General features: G+C 40.2%; 3 protein-coding genes across 5 annotated transcripts; 2 read left to right on the forward strand and 1 right to left on the reverse strand.

Moving 5' to 3' along the window:
• The first annotated feature begins 900 nt into the window (after positions 1-900).
• LOC130173658 (uncharacterized) lies at positions 901-6,797 on the forward strand. Its single transcript, XM_056383093.1, has 10 exons — positions 901-1,013; positions 1,138-1,233; positions 1,342-1,384; positions 3,215-3,366; positions 3,496-3,628; positions 4,320-4,592; positions 4,687-5,001; positions 5,088-5,248; positions 5,337-5,453; positions 5,894-6,797. Exons 3-10 carry the CDS (start codon positions 1,345-1,347, stop codon positions 6,071-6,073), a joined length of 1,371 nt encoding a protein of 456 aa, XP_056239068.1. The 5' UTR covers positions 901-1,013; positions 1,138-1,233; positions 1,342-1,344; the 3' UTR covers positions 6,074-6,797.
• Positions 6,798-7,484: 687 nt separating this feature from the next.
• On the forward strand, positions 7,485-14,580 carry LOC130173187 (uncharacterized). Of its 2 annotated transcripts, XM_056382172.1 has the most exons (8): positions 7,485-7,695; positions 8,977-9,243; positions 10,833-11,129; positions 11,460-11,629; positions 11,736-11,834; positions 11,955-11,999; positions 12,746-12,929; positions 13,017-14,580. In XM_056382172.1, the coding sequence occupies exons 1-7, from the start codon at positions 7,653-7,655 to the stop codon at positions 12,908-12,910; spliced, it is 1,086 nt and encodes a 361-aa protein (XP_056238147.1). In that variant the 5' UTR covers positions 7,485-7,652; the 3' UTR covers positions 12,911-12,929; positions 13,017-14,580. The 2 variants fall into 2 exon arrangements, with proteins under 2 accessions (XP_056238147.1, XP_056238146.1); XM_056382171.1 differs by having other exon boundaries at positions 12,746-14,580.
• A 2,157-nt stretch (positions 14,581-16,737) lies between these two features.
• On the reverse strand, positions 16,738-20,737 carry LOC130173589 (transmembrane protein 109-like). Of its 2 annotated transcripts, XM_056382986.1 has the most exons (4): positions 19,668-20,737; positions 19,220-19,279; positions 17,609-17,711; positions 16,738-17,227 (listed from the first exon to the last, which is right to left on the reverse strand). In XM_056382986.1, exons 1-4 carry the CDS (start codon positions 19,911-19,913, stop codon positions 16,872-16,874), a joined length of 765 nt encoding a protein of 254 aa, XP_056238961.1. In that variant the 5' UTR covers positions 19,914-20,737; the 3' UTR covers positions 16,738-16,871. The 2 variants fall into 2 exon arrangements, with proteins under 2 accessions (XP_056238961.1, XP_056238964.1); XM_056382989.1 differs by lacking the exon at positions 19,220-19,279 and having other exon boundaries at positions 19,668-20,735.
• Between the last annotated feature and the right edge of the window lie 13 nt (positions 20,738-20,750).

Here is a 20,750-nt window from a genome sequence, read left to right on the forward strand (position 1 = left end):
AAAGTGCTTTACAAAAAAAAATAAAATCAAAAACATAGGTAAATGTGGTGCCTCATCAGAGTGGAACCAAATCGATCTGAAAAAGCATGCACACAAAAAAGAAAGGAATCAAGAATCAGAAAATGAATACAAACTGTTTTGTTCTCCATTCTAAGACATTTAATCATGTTGTTTATTTAGGGGCCTCAACACAAAAGTACACCTCAGCTGGGCACCACCATCTTATAGACTTTATACATGCAAAAACAGACAAACCCTAATCCTAATCCTAACCCCAAAAATTGGAAGATGAATGCACGTGAGACATGTTGAGGGGGGCAAGAGAGGAGGCATTACTAAGCATGCAAGGTTGAAGGTGTGCTGTTGTTTGTTCTAAAGTACAAATCTTTTGGATGAACGAAGTGAACTGAATCACTTCCTGAGATGAAACGATTTCTCATTTCAGTTGAACTCTCAGTTGAGCAAATGTGTGGACAAACACTCAATTTGTTTGCAGAGATACACTTACACGGAGGCCATTCTTTTCTCCAAGCTAACGGCTAATGTAGCTGTAGTGTAGTTTTGTCACAAATGAGGTTGAGTTCAAGAAAACAAATAGACAAACAATATGCATGTGGACATATTTTTGGCACAAAAGGAACCCTACACCTGCTTGTTGCTGATTGGATGGACACTCAGTCGGCCTTGTTTAGAAGGAAAGGCTGCTATCACGTGAAAACATGAGCACTGCCGTATGTCATCAGAGATCATTTTGATGAAAGGCATATGTGATACTTGATACTCACCTGAGTAGAAGTTAATGCTTTCTGGCTGCAGTTTCTGTTTTGTGAGTTGTTGTTGTTGTTGTTGTTGTTGTGTTGTTGTTGTTGTTGTTGTTGTTGTGTTTTCCCATTTGTAGATATGATTTGAGATTCATGGCCACCATACAAGTAGTAGGCGTAACCCCGCCCTTGGTAGAACAGTAATTAACAGAGCGCTTGAAAGAGAAAAGATTTCAAAGGACTGTGCTAGTGGTAAGTTAGTAATTAGTAATAGTGACTTATACTTTCTCGCGCAGTAAAACTCAAACTCTCTCGAGCATTAAACGCCGAGTGAACCTCACGAGCCTTTCACGTTCTTCCGTTTTGCTTTTATCAGCGAGTGTGTAGCAGGAAACATCGCCTTCGCTTAGTACAGTCCGTCCTGGAGAAGCACTAACACCAGCAAAAGTGAAGAAACCGTAATTATTTCGCAGTGAGTAGACATCTTGTCTGACAGTTGGTTTTGTTTAAAATCTCCTGCTCGATGTTGAGTTTTTTTTCTGGGGTTATCGACTGTGATAAACATGTCTTCTCTCTGCAGGACATGTTACTGTTGTACATGACAGTTTCCAGTCTCTTCATTGGTGAGTGGAGCTCATTTGAACAATTCTACAAAAGAAATGCAACAATGCAGGCTTTACAATATTTGGCATATGGTTTATGTACAGTTTAGTCTGGGCGGCGTCTCGGCTCCACATAAGCCTGTGGGCTCTGTATAAGGTTACAATGTAAAAAAACAAAAACAAACTCCAAATACATGAAAAAATCATCAGGAGATTTAGAAAGCAATTGAGAGATTAATCTGTTAATGTGTATTAAATTAATAAACATCATCAACATTATGTATTACAGTTACCTCAAGATTTTTTTATTTGTAGGATTTTTATTTTCCCAGAAATATTCAAACCTACAAATAGACTTAGCTGGTGTCACTCTAATTGAGTTGAAATAGGTCATTTAAAGATGAGAGAAAAAATTCTAAGCATTAACTCAGTTTGATTTAATGAAAATCAAATTTGCAGGTACTAAGCCTCTTTTATATTTTATAGTGTTATATGTCACTCTTTTAATTTAATAAATAATAATATGATAATTAAGTTTTTTCATTTGATTTTATTTATGTATTTATTTCTCCACATATACGACCCTTTTATTCACTCATTCGTTCACTTATTTAGTTAGCAGGGTCATTCCATGTCAGATCAGATGAAATTGCTAAAGCACTGTCTCAAAAACACCTTATCTGGGAAGCCGTGTTTGGCCTTCAATATCTTGACAGGTATTGTTCTTAGTCTCACCAAACTTTGTAGGGTGGAAGACATGTATGTCAAAACCATTAAAAGCCTGTACTGCACACCATTTTATTTTTATAAGGCCCTATATTTGGAAGAAAAGTGCAAAATTCCTAAACAAGTGTGATACTGAGGGTACTACAAACCCACATTTTTGCATCAATATGGTATCAATCATTATTTTTCTGCAAAATACAACCTTTTATTACGTTTGTGCCAATATTTGTGGTCTGTACCACTAATGAACCAAAATTATTATGAATAAAACAAGGCATTGTAGCATAATTTGGTTATTTTCAGAGGACCAAAATAGTGTGTGGGGTAGGAACATAAAAATGTAGGCATACCTCGAAATTGCTTCATGTATGTATTTATGTATTTCAGGATTACATTATATTTATGAATAAACACCCACCACTTATTTTTTAACGTATGTAGGATAAGTATAGTGACAAACTAAATGCTGTAGGCTTACAATTCAAGTAAGGTTCCCTGTCCAAAACGTAATTGCACGCAATCGCATAATCGCACCTCTTAAAAAAGGATGTTTTCAATTTATACATAGGATGCATGTAACCAACATTCACTCATAGGAGGTAACAATAAAATAAATATTGTTGAAACTTTGAACAAAATCTGAGACAGTGCTGGAACCACTTTCATGGATTCTGTCTCATTGTCACAGAATGACCCAGTAACAAATGTAGTTCTCATTCAAAATATGATTTTTTTTTGCTGTTCCAAATTTTTGTTGAAATTGAAATTATTGAATTTAGCTGTAGTCATAGGGTCATTCAGCCATACATATTTATTGGTTACTGGAACTTTTTTTTAATGTGTCTGCACTTGTACCAATTGTGTTATAGTGTCATCATTGATTATTTTGTGGAGACACATGGAAACAAAAACATGCAAAAATGTTGGTTCATGCATCCACAGCTATTATTTAATTCAAGCATTGACAAAATTATAATTCAAACTTAAGTCTTACCTCTGGTATTATATGTACTGTAGTTGTTTAAAGTATGATTTCCATATGTCCTCGGATGTCTTGTTTCTACCTCTACTTTAATATTTTCTCCTCCATCTGTCTTTTCTTCACTTGTATCTTTCTGGTTGGAGGTTCGTCCGCTGCTATTACGGAGGAACATCTGTGTTATGGTGGTAATCTTAAAATACCATTCCCGAGTATTTCCCCCCATCTTTTCAGTAGACAGCTGTACTTCACTCCCAAGGAAGGGGGGTCCAGGAAGCTATTGCTGGATAAAGAGGAGGTGAGTAGCTTCTGGTGCTGCAATTTTATTGCTGTGACTTCCATTCAAGGCAGGCTCTGGCTTCTGTTCAGATCATGAATCATGAATGGGACGGTAAATGTTTGTTGTCTTTGTTGTCTACCTATTCAGGCAAAGGACCCACGCCTTAAAGTTTCCTTTATGTCAGTTCGTTTGATAGATTTGACTGACAGAGATGAGGGAACTTTTTCTATCTCATTGGATGGTGATGCACTACACGATATGGTCGAACTGACAATTAAAGGTGAGAATGTAGTGTATTATCCACCTCAATTCTCCTTTATCTTAATAGTCTAAATGGTTGTATGCTCTTCCTTTATGTATGTCTTACTCTAAAGTTCAAGAAGGGTGCCAACTAAGATGTTGTTGGAAGGTTTCCTTGAGCCATCCATTATAAGTTGAAGTTAAGGAATGTGTATTAAGGGGTAAAACTCTTCACACATCAGTTTTCTGTTAACCATGATAAGGGAGACCCAGGATGTGGGGGTCTTTGCTGGCCCAAAGGTTAGAGGTCAAAGACCAGAGGCCTGAGACCAGATGTGGTCAACCTCTGGGTAAAGGCTACTCTATTGAAAGAAGGACAACTCCCAAAGGAGGGTTGAGACGGATAAATAGAGGGGTTTGTGAGACAGAAGGAGAGAGATCTCACATTGGCAGAAATGCTCCAGGATCCGGCACTTTTTGACACTGTTTCTTTCTTGTAAATAAACTTCTTTTTGATTGCAAGTAAAGACGTGTCAGCGGTGATCACTTCTTCACATCAGCACCTCAAGATACCACAAGAACACTACAATACCACTACACTACTGTATACAATACTCTACTATATTTAAAGGCTCTATTTCATCAGAAACCCCTTGTGGAAATAGGTATTTCTATTAGCTATGTGCATTATAAGTCCATGCTGGTTTTTTTTTTTGTATGTGTTTCTTCAGATTGTGCTGAGGAGTACAACAGCCATTATGGGTCTCTTTTCTACTGGCGTATTCCTAGAAAGGCTGAATTCTTTGAGTTCACTCCCCTTCGCAGACGGGGCCAGCCACAGGTCATGTGGAATCGCACCGACCCTCAAACCAATAAGGAAGGTAGAGGAAAGGTGAATGATAATTCCTGGGAGATGCACGATCTCAGGCAAGCAGACAGCGGTTTCTACAACTTCAGGGGAAAGGACAACATGTTGCTGGACAGGAAAAAGCTTTCAGTAAAAGGTAATGGTAGGAACTTGATAGAAGCTGCATGTGAGCTTATATGTTTTTTATCTGATTAAATGTTCTGATACAATCTGCTCTTTATCAAACACAGAGTGGTATAGATACTACGATCCAATGGTGAACGAGCCCCTGATTATTGAATATCCTACAGCTATTACCTTTACCTTGGGGGAAGTGACTTTTACATATAAGGGGAACATGGAACCCAAAATTCAACTGAGGCGAGCAGGCAACCCGGACAGAGAAAAAAACTGGAACTTAAGGCAAAGACATTTTATGGGGAGGCTTACTGTCTTGCATAAGGGCTTACAAATTGATCCTGTGGAAATCGCAGACTCCGGCACCTTTCACTTCAGAGACACACAAGGCAACCTGATCCAGACTGTGAATTTGGACGTAAAGCAAGGTGAGGAATACCTCTTTTTTTTTTAGAGGATGATAGATGTGTTAAAAAATTGTTACTGATGTGTCAACATCTCTGCGCACTTACAGGAGCTGCTCCTACATTTGTGTATGTTGCCATTGTTGTTGGGATTATCTTTGCGGTGATTTTGTGCTGTTGCTGCGTGAGAAAGTGCTGTTGCAAAAAGAGCTCTTCTAAAAGGGACACGTCGGCTCCTCAGAGTGCTGTAGCATGTGCTACAGATTACCATGTAAGTACTTCTTCAAATGTGCATTTAGACCAACTGTTTGAAATATGTGTTGCTATTTTTTATTTCACTATCCTTATTCCAATTACAGGATAGAAGTCAACCAGCAGGCCCAAGTACCTCTGCTGCATCTTCTTCTGCTTTCTCCTATCAACCAGTGAATCACCATGTGTCTACACACCCTACGACTACCTTCCTTGGGCCATCAGTAGGTGTTATATAGAGGTCTTCAAAGTTTGAGATGCACCTCCACAGGGTTAGGGGGGTGGGGGTGTTTTTAATTTATACATTTAACCAACATTCACTTGTTGGAGGTAACAATAAAATAGATGCTGTTGAAAATAAAAAACAGGAATGAAAAAAACAGAATTGTCAAAGTGATATTGGAAAAAATGTTTCCATTCCTGTTAAATTTGTATTTTTTTTTTACCTTTTTACCTTTCTTACCTTTACCTCAGCCCCAGGTACACATACTGGGAATTCCCTCTAAAAGCATGACATAAATCCAGTTATCTTAATAGAGAAAAATAGAGTCATTCTAAGATTTTATGTCCTTTAAAGTCAGACTCATTTCACTCATTGAACTTGTGGAATATTTTTCATTAACAAATGCATTTACCTTTATTTTTTGTTAACTGCTTTCTCCAGGCTGCAGTCAAAGGAGGTCAGGGAACTGCTCCAGCTCCCTCAGTCGACGCTGATTGTCTCTCCTCGGACCCTGCGCCGAAGTTTTACCTGAAAGGACTGAACCTTTCCACTGCTTCCCCCCTCGGCACAGGCTCAACCTTCTGTGACGTTTATACCTCGGATAAACTCAACTTTCTGTAAGGAGCGCTGAAAATTCAAGTAATGCAGGGTTGAATTCACACATGGAACACAGCCATTTCGCTCCTTGATTTGATTGTGTCAAATACGCACAGTAACACAGACTAAACTCTTGAATCCTCAAGATTCATTGTTAGGTCTTGGTTGAGAGCAAAGCAGTGGGCGCCAGGAGTAATACCAAGACAGAAATCTTTTTAGGTCAATTCCTTCCAATGATAAATTTTGTTTTAGGCTTTTCTTTTCCTTTTTTCCCTATTTTTCTTGGATACTAGAGAAAAAAGCTTACTTAACAGCTGTGGTCCAAGAGTGAACTATAGGTTATCTGTATAATGTGGAATAAATGTGTTTGCCATAAAAATAGGTTAGATTTATAATATATACATATTAATGTGTTGTTGAGATTCTAAAAATGAGTTTGTGTAGCAGATTTTAGAGACTGGAGACTCAAACTGACTTCAACACTCATGGAGATCAAAACACCACACTTAGCAATTTATGCCACTATTACCAGCTTCACTTACTGTTAAATACTGTTTGTATATGAATTTTATATGGTTGTTTCACACATTTATCATGTGCCATCAGCTGCACAACGTGTCTGTGTGGCTTTTATCATTACCTTTTGTGTGATATGTTTATCACGTTTGTGGAATATATGTACCCTGGAGCTTTTCCATAAGCTCCTCTTGTGCCTTGGTCATTAAATCATGAAATATATTTAAAATTGTGACATTTGTAATGTAAAGTGTTTGTCTCCTTTACACGTAAAGACGTGCAACTATACTGCGAGTATCCTGTATTGCCTCTTGAATAGTGCCCAGAAAAATCTGCAGTAGGGCAGAACCAGCATTGGAACAATAATTTATGAGGTCTGAGTTAACGTATCCAGCATGGGGCCAGCAAAATAATTAAAACATTAAAACAAAACTACTGGTTTAGTGCATCTGATTGATATATTATTATATATAACATCATTAGATGATTAACACTGAAGCATCAATTTGTAAGCAGCTTGTTGATGCTATAGCTGCTGGAGACGGGGCTACATACAGTTTTATGTACAGGAACACCAGTTAAACCTCAAGGTTTGTGAGATGATTAATGGGAGAGAAAAGAGGGAAAAATAAACAAATCTGATTTCATTTTTTTTTTAAATTTCATCTTTGTTTTTGGTGACATATTGGTGAAGTCAGAATATAATCAAAATTATTAGGATTCATTGTCTGTGGATCATAAATGAGTGGTGGTGGACCGACACCACCATCCTTGACGCTTTGGCGCTAGCGTGGTTAAACAAATACAACATTTTGACTTGATAGAGAATTCAACTTCAGTTAATTCCGACAGTACTTAAACGCACCACGGTAACGCCCTGTTGGGCGGGCTCAGACAGCGCTCCCCACCCGGTCAAATGACGGCTATAATAACGGTACAAAGCGAATATGTGCATTGTGCATCTCCAGTTTTAATAAAGTGAACGTATTGAAGTATTTTTCCTGGGAGGACTATTTAAAGAAAAGTCTTGAAGAACTATAAACATCGTGATCGATACTGACTCGGGGTTTGTATTTTAATCACGCAAATGAGGCTAGTGTTGCTGTTGCTGGGTGCCTCTGTCAGCATGGGTAAGTAGAAGTGTAAAAATAATGAACCCTCCTTGAAAGAGATTCAGCAGTGATATTATATCATTATATCTCTGGTGATTTACTATAAAGAGTACAATTTTGAGGTATAGATATTTGAGTATTTTAGGAAAATATTTCATTTCACTATTTATTTAACAGCTGTGGTTAGTTACTCTGATTTTATATTGAAAAAACATGATCAACTCATAAGATATAATGCATTAGCATTGCTTTAAAGGAACTGCTTACCCACTATTTTGAGTTTAGTGGCATATACAGAGATTTATGTAAGATCATGAATTATTCATTTGTCCTGCAACAAAACTAATAGGTGAGCTCCTGGAGTCCTCAAAGGTTTCTATGTTTAATCATGTTGTACTTATTATGTATTATTATGTGGCACAAGATAAAAATTTGTGCAAAAAATATATTAGACCAAATTCTTGCCTTGGGGTTCCATAATTTAACACTCAATGGGGTCGTTTTAGGTACTTTAAATAGTCAACATTTAGCTAAAAACACTTGTTATTTTTACTTAAGTAAAACATCTGCATCACCAAACATCATCTTCATTTGTCAGGCCGTGGGACAACAAGTATGAGGACATCTGGTCACCCTGTCTCCTCTACTCCCCTACAGCACTAACAGTGTGCAGCACCAGCTAACATTAGCTTTGAAAGTTTGGAGTCTGTTTTCCGGAGATTTTGTGCATTATGTCATCCCACTCCTATCATCTGTTTATAACTGATGTTAGTGTAGGATTATTGTTGTCCCCCCACCCACTGCCAGACCTATACAGTAACATTACAACATTACTACCAGCTGATAACGATATTACTCTTCATAAATCCTGTTTCATAAAAGCATAATGTTATAGTCTTGCATAGCCAGACCTATCTCCATACCTCGAGAGTCAAATATAGTCTATAGTCTCTATATATATATATATAGTTTTATATATAGCATAGATTCCAGTCAGTCATATTCAGTCCTGTTTGTGTCATGTCACTGTTTTGACTGCAGTTCACTTAACAGCCAGTGGTATCAGTATACCAAGGGTTTGCCCTGATATGTTACACATATAGAACCTTTAAAAGTTCTTCCAGATTTGATATTTCAATGCATTTTAGTCAAACATAAGGAAATCAAATCATGCAGAAATATGGGTATATGTTCATCATTTAGAAAAACAAGGTATAAAAAGGGCTCAAAAGATGTCAGGCAATGTGAACATGCATTCATAAGCTTTGTACTCTGTTTTTTATCGGTTGGACTCTCTAGGCATCTCAAATTACAATGAGGAATATGGGAAAATACACAGGATGAGGCTGCATAGTAAGGTTCGCTTCATCACATTCTTCCCCAAGTACAGCTCAGATGGGATGATCTTGTGGAAACGTGACGACCTTCTACCCAGTGAGGACAGAAGGCGGAAAGTGATGGGTACCTACTATGTTATAAGCAATTTAACCCAGAGAGACAGTGGCCGCTACGTAATGAGTGACAAAGATCAGAGAATACTGTCTACAACGACCCTTGAGGTGACAGGTGAGGACCCCTCCTAGTTCTTAGTTAAGCTAATTTCCTTTCCTGGCACTTCTTTTTGTCAAGAAACTGTGACTGTCACACTGCTTTTTGGTCATTTGGTTTAAAACATTTAAGTGTAAATTGCCATAGGTATCAAGACAAGACCTTTTCTTTGGACTCTAAAGTATTAACAGTCAACATAGTATGAACTGTGAGACTGTCAGCTGAGGGTTTTATTTGTGTTAGTGTCAGTACTTTACTTTACATCAACTTGTTTAAGGTTAAGACTGAACACGCTCATGTTTTATAACTGAATTAAAGTGAATACATAACAATCAATTTCCTTACTACTTCAAATAACTTACTAACTTACTCTAACCCTATATCCTTCACAAAGTACAGCAGCTGTTGTCAGCTTGGAGTCACTGAGTTTAAAAGCATCAGAAAATGTCTTTAGAGAGCACTCCTGCAGCATAATCCACTTCTCTGCCGTTCATCCATATGCACGCTCACTCATTGACCGGCCTGACGAGCCAGCCTCTGCCACAGCTTTTGGTCTAAATTCATTGTAGTTCACTGATGGTCTCCCAGATGTGTCTCTCAAACAGTCATTTCTTCAGTTAAAAGACTGAAGAACAATGTGCAAACCAAGATGGAAGGAGTGTATGTAACAATATTTTGGAAAAGACCCTTCTGGTTTAATGATGTGAGCATATGAATTAAATTTATCATTATTGGAATCGTGTGCTGCAGGGATTACATATTTTTGTAGGGCAAAACTGGAAGTTAGCGTCACACTGGTTCCCTCGACAAAAAGCTGAAAGAGTAAAATGTGAAAATGTCTTATTTCAGGCATCTATCCAAAAACCCATTCAAAAAAACCATCGACTTCGGGATGAGGGAACTGGAAGTGCAAAAATGCTAAACTAATTTCTGGGTTTTAGGACTCATTCCTGCAGCACCCTTATTGAAATGAATGGCTTGACATTTTGAGAAATTTGATTATTCGCTTTCCTGCTGAGAGTTAGATAAAAATGGATACCACTCTCATATCTACACAATAAGTAAGAAGATACAGGAGACAGTTAAATTAACACAAAAACTAAAAATGGGGAAACAGGTAGCCTGTCCAGAAGTAACAAAAGTCGCCTACCAGCTGGCTCCTCTGTCACTGCTGCCCAATCACAACGTGAAGCGAGTGTGAAATCTGATGTTTGGAAAGTTCAGAGGCTTACAGAGATGGTCGGACACAGACCGTCTTATATGACGTCGGAAAGGTGTGAGCCATCCTACACGCAGTTCAAAGACTGTTTTGTTTTGTTTGGTTTTCTGGGGACTTATGTGCAAGTCTATATTTTGAATTTGTTGCCTTTAGACAAAGCAAGGTTGGTAATATCCCTGTGTTGACAGTTTTTGTGTATTTCCCAAAATGTCACCTATTCTAATTAACCTGTTCCTTTAAGCTGATCACAGCTGACATGCTGTGTGAAAGACAAAACTAGAACTTCACACCAAGAAGCAAGACTGCATAGGATGAGTGTTTGGTACTCACGATTTTGGATGGAGACGCTTTTTTAATATCCTCCTGTCTTGTGCATCTTCTCTTCCAGAAAGCACGAGGTCTTTTACACGGTATCCTGGTCGAGAACTCAGCTTCACTTTTGATCTGGAACCAAGCTCCTGCAACATTTACTATTTTCCAGACCAGAACGAAGGTCTGAGGAACCCAACAATAGTTCGTGAAGGCAGGTTGCAGGAGGATTTGGGTCACTTTGGTTGTGGAGGGTTTGAGCTGTTAAAGCCATGTGGGATTTTAAAAGAGTTTCTCCAAATGTCATGCAGCGGACGCTTTGAGGTCAGAGATCAGGATGATGACAAGGCCTTGGTGGTGTACCTGTATATGGAGTGTGAGTAACTTTGTGATTTAGAAGTGTCCGTTATTGAATTGGCACCTTGTCATAAAAAGTATTCCAGCTTTTCCAGCTCTTACACATATCTTATATATACACTATACTTATCTACAGTCTGGTAATATTTATATATCAATATAATTTCCACTCAAATTTTCTGTTTTTTCTTAATAAGCTTGTGGTTTATAATTGTAATAAATTGTGAAAAATTAGCATTACAAGTTCCTTGGCTGACATCAGCAAATATTTGACATTCTTGCAAATCACTGAGTTAATCAATCACTTTTCTGCCAGTGGACTAATCCATTAAGAGACTTATTGTTTCAGCTCTAGATGATGATGAGCCATCTCACCTTCTTATTGCCATTGGCGCTGTCCTCGGTATAATTTTCTGCTGTTGCTGCGTGAGGAGCTGCTGCTGTGGGAAAACCTCCTCCGAAGAGGACAGCTCCGAGACGGCTGCTGTGGCTGCTGGACCTGCTGTGCGTTACAATCAGGTGAACTCATTAAAGCCACTTTAAACATCGTGCGTGTACAAGAGTAAAAGGTCCTGCTGTTGAGATCAATCGTTCCTATTGTGCGTCTGTTTAATCCAAATTGCAGAATGACCATGAGCCTGTGGCGCCGAGGCCAAACCAACTCAGTCGGCCCTCAAGGACACGCTACCCAGCTCAGTCTCCTCGAGCTTCGACTGGCCCGTTGGTAAGTGTGTGTTGCAGCTCTTAGAGAGAAGTTCTCCTCTCTTGTTGTCTCAACACTTGAGCTCTGTCTGTTCTCGTCACTCTCCACTACTTATATGTTTTGTGTCTTTTCACTCTGCAGATACACAATCCTCCTACAGTGAATGTGCCACCTGCATATTCTAAGGTATGACCTGCTAGCTATATCAGCCTGAGAATACACAAACACACAAACACACAAACACGCACACACGCACGCACGCAGGCACGCACGCACGCACGCACGCACGCACACGCACGCACACACACACACACACACTCTCACTAACATACACGGATCAGCCACAACAGTTACCTGTTTAAATGTTGTGGCTGGTCGGTGTGAACTGTCGATAGTATTTTTGCTCTTCTGTGCATTGACCAAAGTGGGATGTCTTATATTGTAATCACAATAACCAAATGAAACCTTGGTTGAGACGATCAGTGGTTCTCCCAGTGTGTTGCTTGGGCTAGTTAATGTTTCTCCAGAGTGTTTCCACTTAAATCTTTATTGTCAAGAGATTTTCACCACCAAAAGAACTCACGATAACAATATTATCGCGATATTCATAGAAAATTTTTAATTTAAATAAATAATTCTTGCAGCTACGTTCATCTTTGACTTTGTTTATTGTGTGTTTTGTCTCCTTTTCGGCAAATGAATTAGACTCAAATGTAAATATCTTAAATTAACTGTGATTCAAAAATTGCAATTATGCATCCAAATATCTTCATCAATTATTTGGCATGAATATTCCCCATGTTGCACATAAACAGCAGTGGCCGCTAATATCTGTAGTTTAGACTTAATTCCGGCAGTTTTGCATCGATACGAGGGCCGGCTTGTGATAATCTGATGCTCTGATAGTGACGTACCTGTCTTTTTCTCTCCAGGTGTCAGCTCCAGCAGAGCAGGCAGACGCTCCAACCGCCCCTCTATATTCTGATCCTGCGCCGCGGTTTGAACTGAAGGGGATGACCTTTCCTTCTGTTTCCCCACTCAGTTCAAACCCAACGTGCTGTGATGTTTATAACTCAGACAAACTCAACTTGCTCTGAAAGCTGAGGTTTTTGAAAGGTACACTCAAATTGGTAAACTCACCCATTAGTGTGACATAAAAGGAAAAGTTTGACATTTTGAGAAATGTGCTTCATCTTTCACCAGTGACTTCAGCTGCTGGCTGCAGGTTCATATCTAACATACAGAGATTGCTCTTCTCAACTGTCAGTATGAAGGTGAATATGTGCATTTCCCAAAATGTTGGCGTACTCTTTCAGCATGTATACCATAGAAAAACAGATAGTTACGGTGTTATTTACACTAATTTCCTATGCCTCACAAGTCTCACTTAAAAACAGTGTAATGAGCTCATCACTAACACATACTACTGAGTGAATAGTTTTCTCATAACTGCTGTTCTGTCAACAATACACCATTTATTACGGACCATCTTGACTGTGAAGAACTTTTCAGGGAAGATACAAACATAAAGTGGCCTGCAAAGCTCGCTATTAAAAAGTGGTAGATCTTCTTGTGCTTGTGTGCATGTTACTATTCTTCATGCACATTTGCTTAGCCTTTGGAATCTAGTTAGTCTCGTATGACTTGAGATAACATAAACGACTGGTGCATGCGTTATAGAATATAGTGTTGAGTCATGTGAATTAGACGTTAGACTGATATTTATATAAAACTACTGTATTGTGGAAAATTTTTCATTTGCTCAGGCCAGCCGCACCCACCCACCCACCCACACACACCCACCCACACACACCCACACACACACACACACACACACACACACACACCCACACCCACGGGGACAACCCTGACTCTGTCCCGTCTCCTGTCTGTGACATATCGTAAACTTAATATGACTGACACACACACACACACACACACACACACACACACACACACACACACACACACACACACACACACACACACACACACACACACACACACACACACACAAATGTTTACGTCTTATTATAGTGATTGAGATAAAGAAAATGCCGGCACTCACAGTGGAATAGTCTTATTATTTAATAAGGGCAATTAACAAATGGGTTTCAGCTATAAGCCATCATCAGCGTTGATGATGATGAAATGCATTCGTTGATGGCCCCATATTAAATAATAAGACTATTCCACTGTGAGCGCTGGCATTTTCTTTATCTTGTTGACTCAGCTACGACCTTACACCCGGTACAGTGCTCAGGATTTGGAGCTGTGCACGCTGCCGCTGTTTACCTTATTATAGTGATTGTTCGACAACTATAAAATGGAGAGTGGAAAAGTGGCACGAACACACCTCAACACCTCTGTGCCTCACTCTGTGCCTTAAGTGCACTGCTTTAACTCAACATTAATCTGTTACTGTATTTGTTACTTTTTTTTACACACAGACATACACACATGCAACACACGTAATACACTTGACTATAGTTGCAATATGCCTCTGTTTGCATGTCTCTTACCTCTCACATGTACACTACGCACAACAGCACTTTGAGTTTTAATAATTACAGTACTCATACATGCCTTAGTTTATGATTGTTGTGTAAATATGGTAGTGGATATATATGGAGTGGGTTTTTATTTAAGGGCTAACTGAGTCTTTTTTGAAAACTTAATATGAAGAGTTGTAACAAGTGAGCCTCCTGTGTCCGTACCTCAAGTGTATTTGTACGTTGCATCAGGTGCATTAAACGTTTTTACATAATTGTGTTAGTGTTTTCTTGTTTTCGTGTCTTCACAGACGACATCATTTACTTCTGATTCTGCGACAACCCTTCCACACCACTACGAGCACCACCCACCGAACATGTCCCTACACAGCCAAAAGCTTATCCAAGCAGATAAATTCCTTACACCGCACCAACTGGTTCACAAAAGAAACAGTGAGCAGAAGTTAAAATACGACTGAGCCTTTTGTGTTCCGAAAAAGTAAAACTACAGAGCCACAAATCTGTTTGTTGTAACAAACAGTAACCAATTCTCTGTAGACACATTTGTTACTCTCAGTGATCCTGAAAATCCCTCCAAGTTTACTATCCCATGCAACATGCATTTAAAGCTGTCTTTGTAAATAGCAACTAAATATAAACTAAAACCTGTAGCCTCAACATTCTGCACTCAATAGTAACAAATGTTTAAACACTGATATTTGTAGATTTGAGAAAAATGTATTACAACTACCTGATAAGTGCATCAAACAACCGATGATGATTAATCCAGGAATTAAAAATCCAATCATTGAGATTTTTGCAATCACATAATTGGTAATCTCTGACCAGATTCAATTCTAGGTTAAAATTTGGATCTAAGATAAGATAATATTACAGTATCACTGAAATCACTATTATCTGCCCGAGACACATTCTGTAGCTGTGGAGATCATAAAGGACAGTTAGAAAAGCGACAGCGTGTGCAAGTTCCAAACAAAACTGGACTTGCAAAAAATTAATTTCACTTTTATCCGTCTACTTTTAAGATACAAAGCAATTAACTTCACACACAGGTGACTTGTTAACAAACATCTGCTCATTTATATATTCCACTGACCTGAGATCAACATCAGCATTTATTTTGAGTTGTGTTTCTGGTGCTTTTTCAATTAGAGCAGCTGCCTGGAAACAAAAATAAGGCTATGAAAGTGGCGAGAGTGAACCAAAACAACGTGCTGAAAGATGCTATAAAGCTCTGTAGAGCCGAGAGGGAATAATTCTCTGTGGTTTTGTCAGTAAAGGCAATACCTTTCACAACATGCGGCCATTTTATCCTTTGTTATTCTAAATATATTAATCCTAGTGGCTTTAAAGTCAAATACATTATTCACATACATCTTCTCATATTACGTATTTAATTTTGACAGTAAGATTTCAAGAGACCAAATAATGATTTTGTAAATGTGTTTCGGTGTAGCATCACATTATCATCACCGCCATTCTTTGTCTCTGTGATGATGCAGAGAGTTGGTGACACAGTGGGACAGTTAGTTTCGCTGTGGATTCATATCCGGCCCACTTGGCACTCCACTACAGCAAAGTGAAGGGGGGGGGGTGGGGGGTGGGGGGGGGGTGTTAGTAAGTTGTGCTGGTACAGGGTGAGCTTGCAGTACTGATACTTCTGGCAATGAGGTCAGACTGTTCCACTTGGCTGGAGTGGCAGTGGGGGTGAACATTGTTGGTGCGAACCTGAGGATCAAAAAAGCTTCCAGCTGACTGAGCAGCAGGGAAGCAACCAGGAGAAGGGAGACTGAAGAGGCTGTTGAGAGACCACAGGTCGGTCTGGGTTGAAGATACCATTTTGGTCATGGTGAGTTGAAACAGAGATGTCAAAGTTGAGACTGGTCACTTGATACTGGATTATTTCAATGTCCTGATAATGTAATAATAATTTAAGACACTGTCCACACAGATATTTTTAGTCAGGGTAGCATCATGGCTGCTGTGTAGATGACGAGGCCAGTCAGTCCATGACTTTAGTTCCAGACTAAATTATCTCAGCAACTATTGGCAAGATTGCCATGATATTTGTTACGGATAAACGGTGCACACAGTAACCCCTTGACTCTTCCTCTAATGTCACCAGCAGCTCAAAGTCTCTGGTGAATTATTTCCACATATACTAGATGGATTGTGATAGAATTACAGACATGCACAGTTCCCAGTGAATGCAGCCTAATAACTCTTATGATCACGTGACTTTTTATCCAACACCACAATAAGGTCAAAATTTTAATTTGTCCAGTATGACCAAATTACTGCAAAACTGATGACATCAACTGATCCCATCAGCCTCAGTTGTACTTTAAGTTGAGTGCTGATTATTGAATCATGGTATGCTTCATCAAGAAAAACAAAAAGAGCATTACAGATTAAAAGTCCCAGAGATTTATTTATTTGCTTAATAGTTTGACACACACATATAGAAACCATGAATATTACTGTTTACTTAATCAATATTACCATCACTGTGTCCATCTTTACTCCTCTCAACCCTCTCCCATCACTATTCCCCTTTCCTCTTCTCTACTGCCTTTAGCCGGCCCTCCAGGGAGCTCAGCCGGTTTTCCACTACACCCGACTTTTCAGACGCAGAGGTGAGAAGAGTCAGCAGGACACATACCAGCACAAGGCCGGCCAGTCGGACCGCCGTGGTGTCTGTAGAGGCAGTCTTGTCAGTCACCATCAGTCCGAAAAGCCAGAGCGCCAAGACGGTTTTCACTACCCAGAACACCCGCCTCACCACCGCAATCAGCAGACGGAAAACAATGTTCAGCACCCAGTAGCCAATGAGAGCCAACAGGCCCCACTGGGCGACGGCAGTCACACCCTCTGGAGTGAATCGGGGCAACGTCAGTGCAGCTGTGGGAGGAGGAAATCCAGTTTAGGCATATTTTTCACAAGGAATAAAGCCAGTCCCACAGGAAGCAAGAGGACTAAACGCTCTCGCTTAAAAAAGGAGTGGCAGACAGATTGCCCCGAGGGAGATGCAAGACTGCATATTTTCACTTACACTTCAAACTTTCATTGCCACAGATCCTCTTTTACTCCAGCAGGCAATTTGTAGGGTTAGGGATTAGGATTAATTTACACCTTTACACATACAGGGAGGAAAAAATAGAGCATGCAGAAAAGCATAAGCACATACTCAGTAGCTTGCTCAGACACACATACACACACGCACGCACGCACGCACGCACGCACGCACACACACACACACACAGGGGCCATTGTGGTACCCACCATCAAATCCTGTGACCTTCAGGATCTCTGTGACGTAAACAGCAATGACATTCAGGCCGCTGGCAGCTCCTTCAGCCAGGAATCGGATCACCATCTCAAGAAACTGTGGCGGTGCAGAGGAAGGGTGGAGACATGTTTTACTTTGTTATTATGCAAGGTAACAGTAAAGAGAGGCAGCATTCTGATGGCATTAATAATCATGCAGAGAGGTAAGAGGTGCAGATTCATGTGCACAGCCAACCATGACTCCAATGTGCAGACAGATACAGTGTGATTCATGATGCATGTGTATAAAACAGCACGGCTGATTTACAGCGGCTGCTGGTACAAACTCGATGACTGTATTAAAAGAGACTGCAAGTGCTGCTGAGCTGCACCTTATGATAGAAGAAGTGCTGTATTGTTGACTTGGACAAAGCTGCAGCTGTGCATGTGAGCGACAACTGGACAGTGCCCTTCGCTATTCCTGTACAGCCTCTATTCACCTCCCCCCAAATCACACACACACACACACTGAGAGAGAGAGAGCGAGAGAGTGAGAGAGAGAATAACCTCGTCCAGCAAGGTCAAGGGTAGCTCAACAAGTTGGACAAGTATCTTATCTGCACCTGTTGCGCTACACACTGGCATGTAAGTGAAAACTGTCCAGCATGTCAGAGCATGAGTCGAGCATCTGTCACTCCACATCAGTGTGTGTGTATCACTTAAAAACACACTTAATCATTTACTGCTCTGCATGGTTCTATGAGGCTCGCTTTCCAAATGATAAGCCTTACTGTTAAAGGCAGGTTTGTGAAGCCACGGGTGTTTCAGATTCTAATGATGCAACTTACAAAAGGACAATTGCATTTGTATAATTTTCCAGCTCTTAAATGACTTGAAAAGGCAACATTGCGTAGTGTCTTTATGTGATCCATCTACTACTAATGCTTCAAAGTTGACTTGAGGATTAAATGTTGTAGACAAACGGCGTAGAGCGTGCACATCCAGAAGACCGACAGAACACCTGCACACTGCGCTGACACCTCCCAGTAAATTTCATAGATGCCGACCAACGATTGTGAAGAAATGTTGCCCAACTCGATTACATTACATTTTACTGAGAGCTATAGGTGCAGTGTGCAGGTCTTTTGTCTATCTGTTTGTCTTGAGGATTAAAATCACAAAATTATCACAAAATGACATATTTTTACTCCACTTAAACTGGGTTTTCTCACTAGAATCAAACATACAGAATCAAATTCAGATGGAGTAAGGCTCTATTTCAAATTGCGGGACTTAAACAGTCAATTTCTCATCCAAGGATCATGCACACACCCTATATTTTGCATTCACAGATACCAAACTGAGTCATGTCAACTATTTCCGCTCAGATATCAGCTTGCCAACACATAAAAAGAATCTTATCACTAAAAGCTCACAGGTATGGTGGCCTCACATGCAAATATCTTCATATACAAACACACTTATGGCCTTGTTCTTCAGGACAGCCACGCTCCTAATCTCTAATAACTATGCCACCCGAATGAACTAAACAGAGCCACATGAGAGGATTCTGTTTAAGGGACCATGTCGGGTCAGACTAGATGGAGATAGCCAGAAGTTTCTTACCATGGCCACTTTATAGATGTTCTCCTGACCAAGCAATGATTCAAGATACAACACAGCACTCTGGGGAAAAGGAAGCCACAGCAGGATGGAGGCAGGGGGACAGAAAAGAGAGAGAGAGAGAGTGTGTGTGTGTGTGTTTATGGGTGAGAGGGATGCAAGGATATAAGACATGAAATGAGGGCACGGAAGATGAGGGGATCAGGAGAGAGATTAACAAGTTGAGGGGCATGGGGAGAGGAATGTGCGTGAAAGGTGAAGATAGGGATGAAAGTTGAGGGATAAAATTAGTGACCACATAAAGTTAAGCATTGATTAAGAATAGTGACAGAGCAAACAGTTAAGTTAGACCACAGTATATTAACAATTAAAGAAAAAAAAGACGAGTGTAAAGCCACTTCCCAGAGCAGGAAGGAAAAGTATTAGCCAGCGGTGCATCTCCTCTCTGTACCTCAGCAGCTGACCGCACCACGCCGGTTCCCAACACTGACTCCGCGTAGCGCTGGACCTCCTGGCAGGTTCCCACGATCACAGTGCGGAGGGTGACCGCCGGTGGGCTCTCCCCGGTCGGCTTGGCCTGCTCAGCTTCAGCCCCAGCCCAGCCCACCGTCAAGCCAAGCACCAAGACAGAGATGGTGAGGAAAAGGCGAGGCATGGCACATCCACCGCGCCCGCAGCAAGACGCACAAAAAGTCATTGTAGGAGATTTAAGAACAATGGAAAAAAAAAAAAAAAAAGATTGTGCTTAAAAAGTGTATGTGCTCAGGTTAAGGCTGCAGTCCAGAGCAGGTTGAGCAGCTGGTGTTCAGTGTCTCAGACAGGATTGTAAATCAAAGACTTAAAAATGGCTCCTGGTGGGAGAAATCATAGGTTACAGAGCGTTTTTAAATCAACATGCTGCAGTTCATAATGGGAGGAAAGAAAAATATAAGAACCGCGCCAGCTTCTAAAAATGTTAACGCACCGACTGAAAGTGTCCACTTTGCAAATTAGACTAAATGTCTTGGTTAAAAAAAGCCCCGGTGTCTCAAAATGATCTAAGTATTTAATTATAAACTTTGGCAGGGCTGCAAATATTCACTGTAAGACCGCTCCGCTCAGTCAAGGACACCCCAGCATTTACAGAGGCTATATTTGGTAAGAACCCGTTAAAGGCTTAGATCCAGCAGTGGTCGAGCTGATGATTTGTCAAGATGCAGCGGAAAGTTGATAATAAAAAAAAGATACAGTAGCAGAAACGTCTCCAAAAGTTTTGCTGTTGCAGCTTTACGCGTTAAAGAAAACGGTAGAAACGCGGTGACGTTGAGCTGGCCACGAGTCTCTTAAAGCCTCTTATTTCTGCTCTGAGCTCCACACCAGTCAGGTTTGTTGTTCCTTTGTCTTTGCGCTTGCATCAAAAGCACTTATGCGATGGATTATGTTGCTCAACCTTTTTTTTTTTTAAGAAAAAAAGCTCCCTTGTCGCTGTTCCCAAATGGCACTCCCTTCCTTCTAGCGTTTCTAACGACTGTTACCAGTGTGCACACACGTCGGG

This window comes from Seriola aureovittata, chromosome 8 (assembly GCF_021018895.1).
Source record: "Seriola aureovittata isolate HTS-2021-v1 ecotype China chromosome 8, ASM2101889v1, whole genome shotgun sequence".
Classification (NCBI taxonomy): domain Eukaryota; kingdom Metazoa; phylum Chordata; class Actinopteri; order Carangiformes; family Carangidae; genus Seriola; species Seriola aureovittata.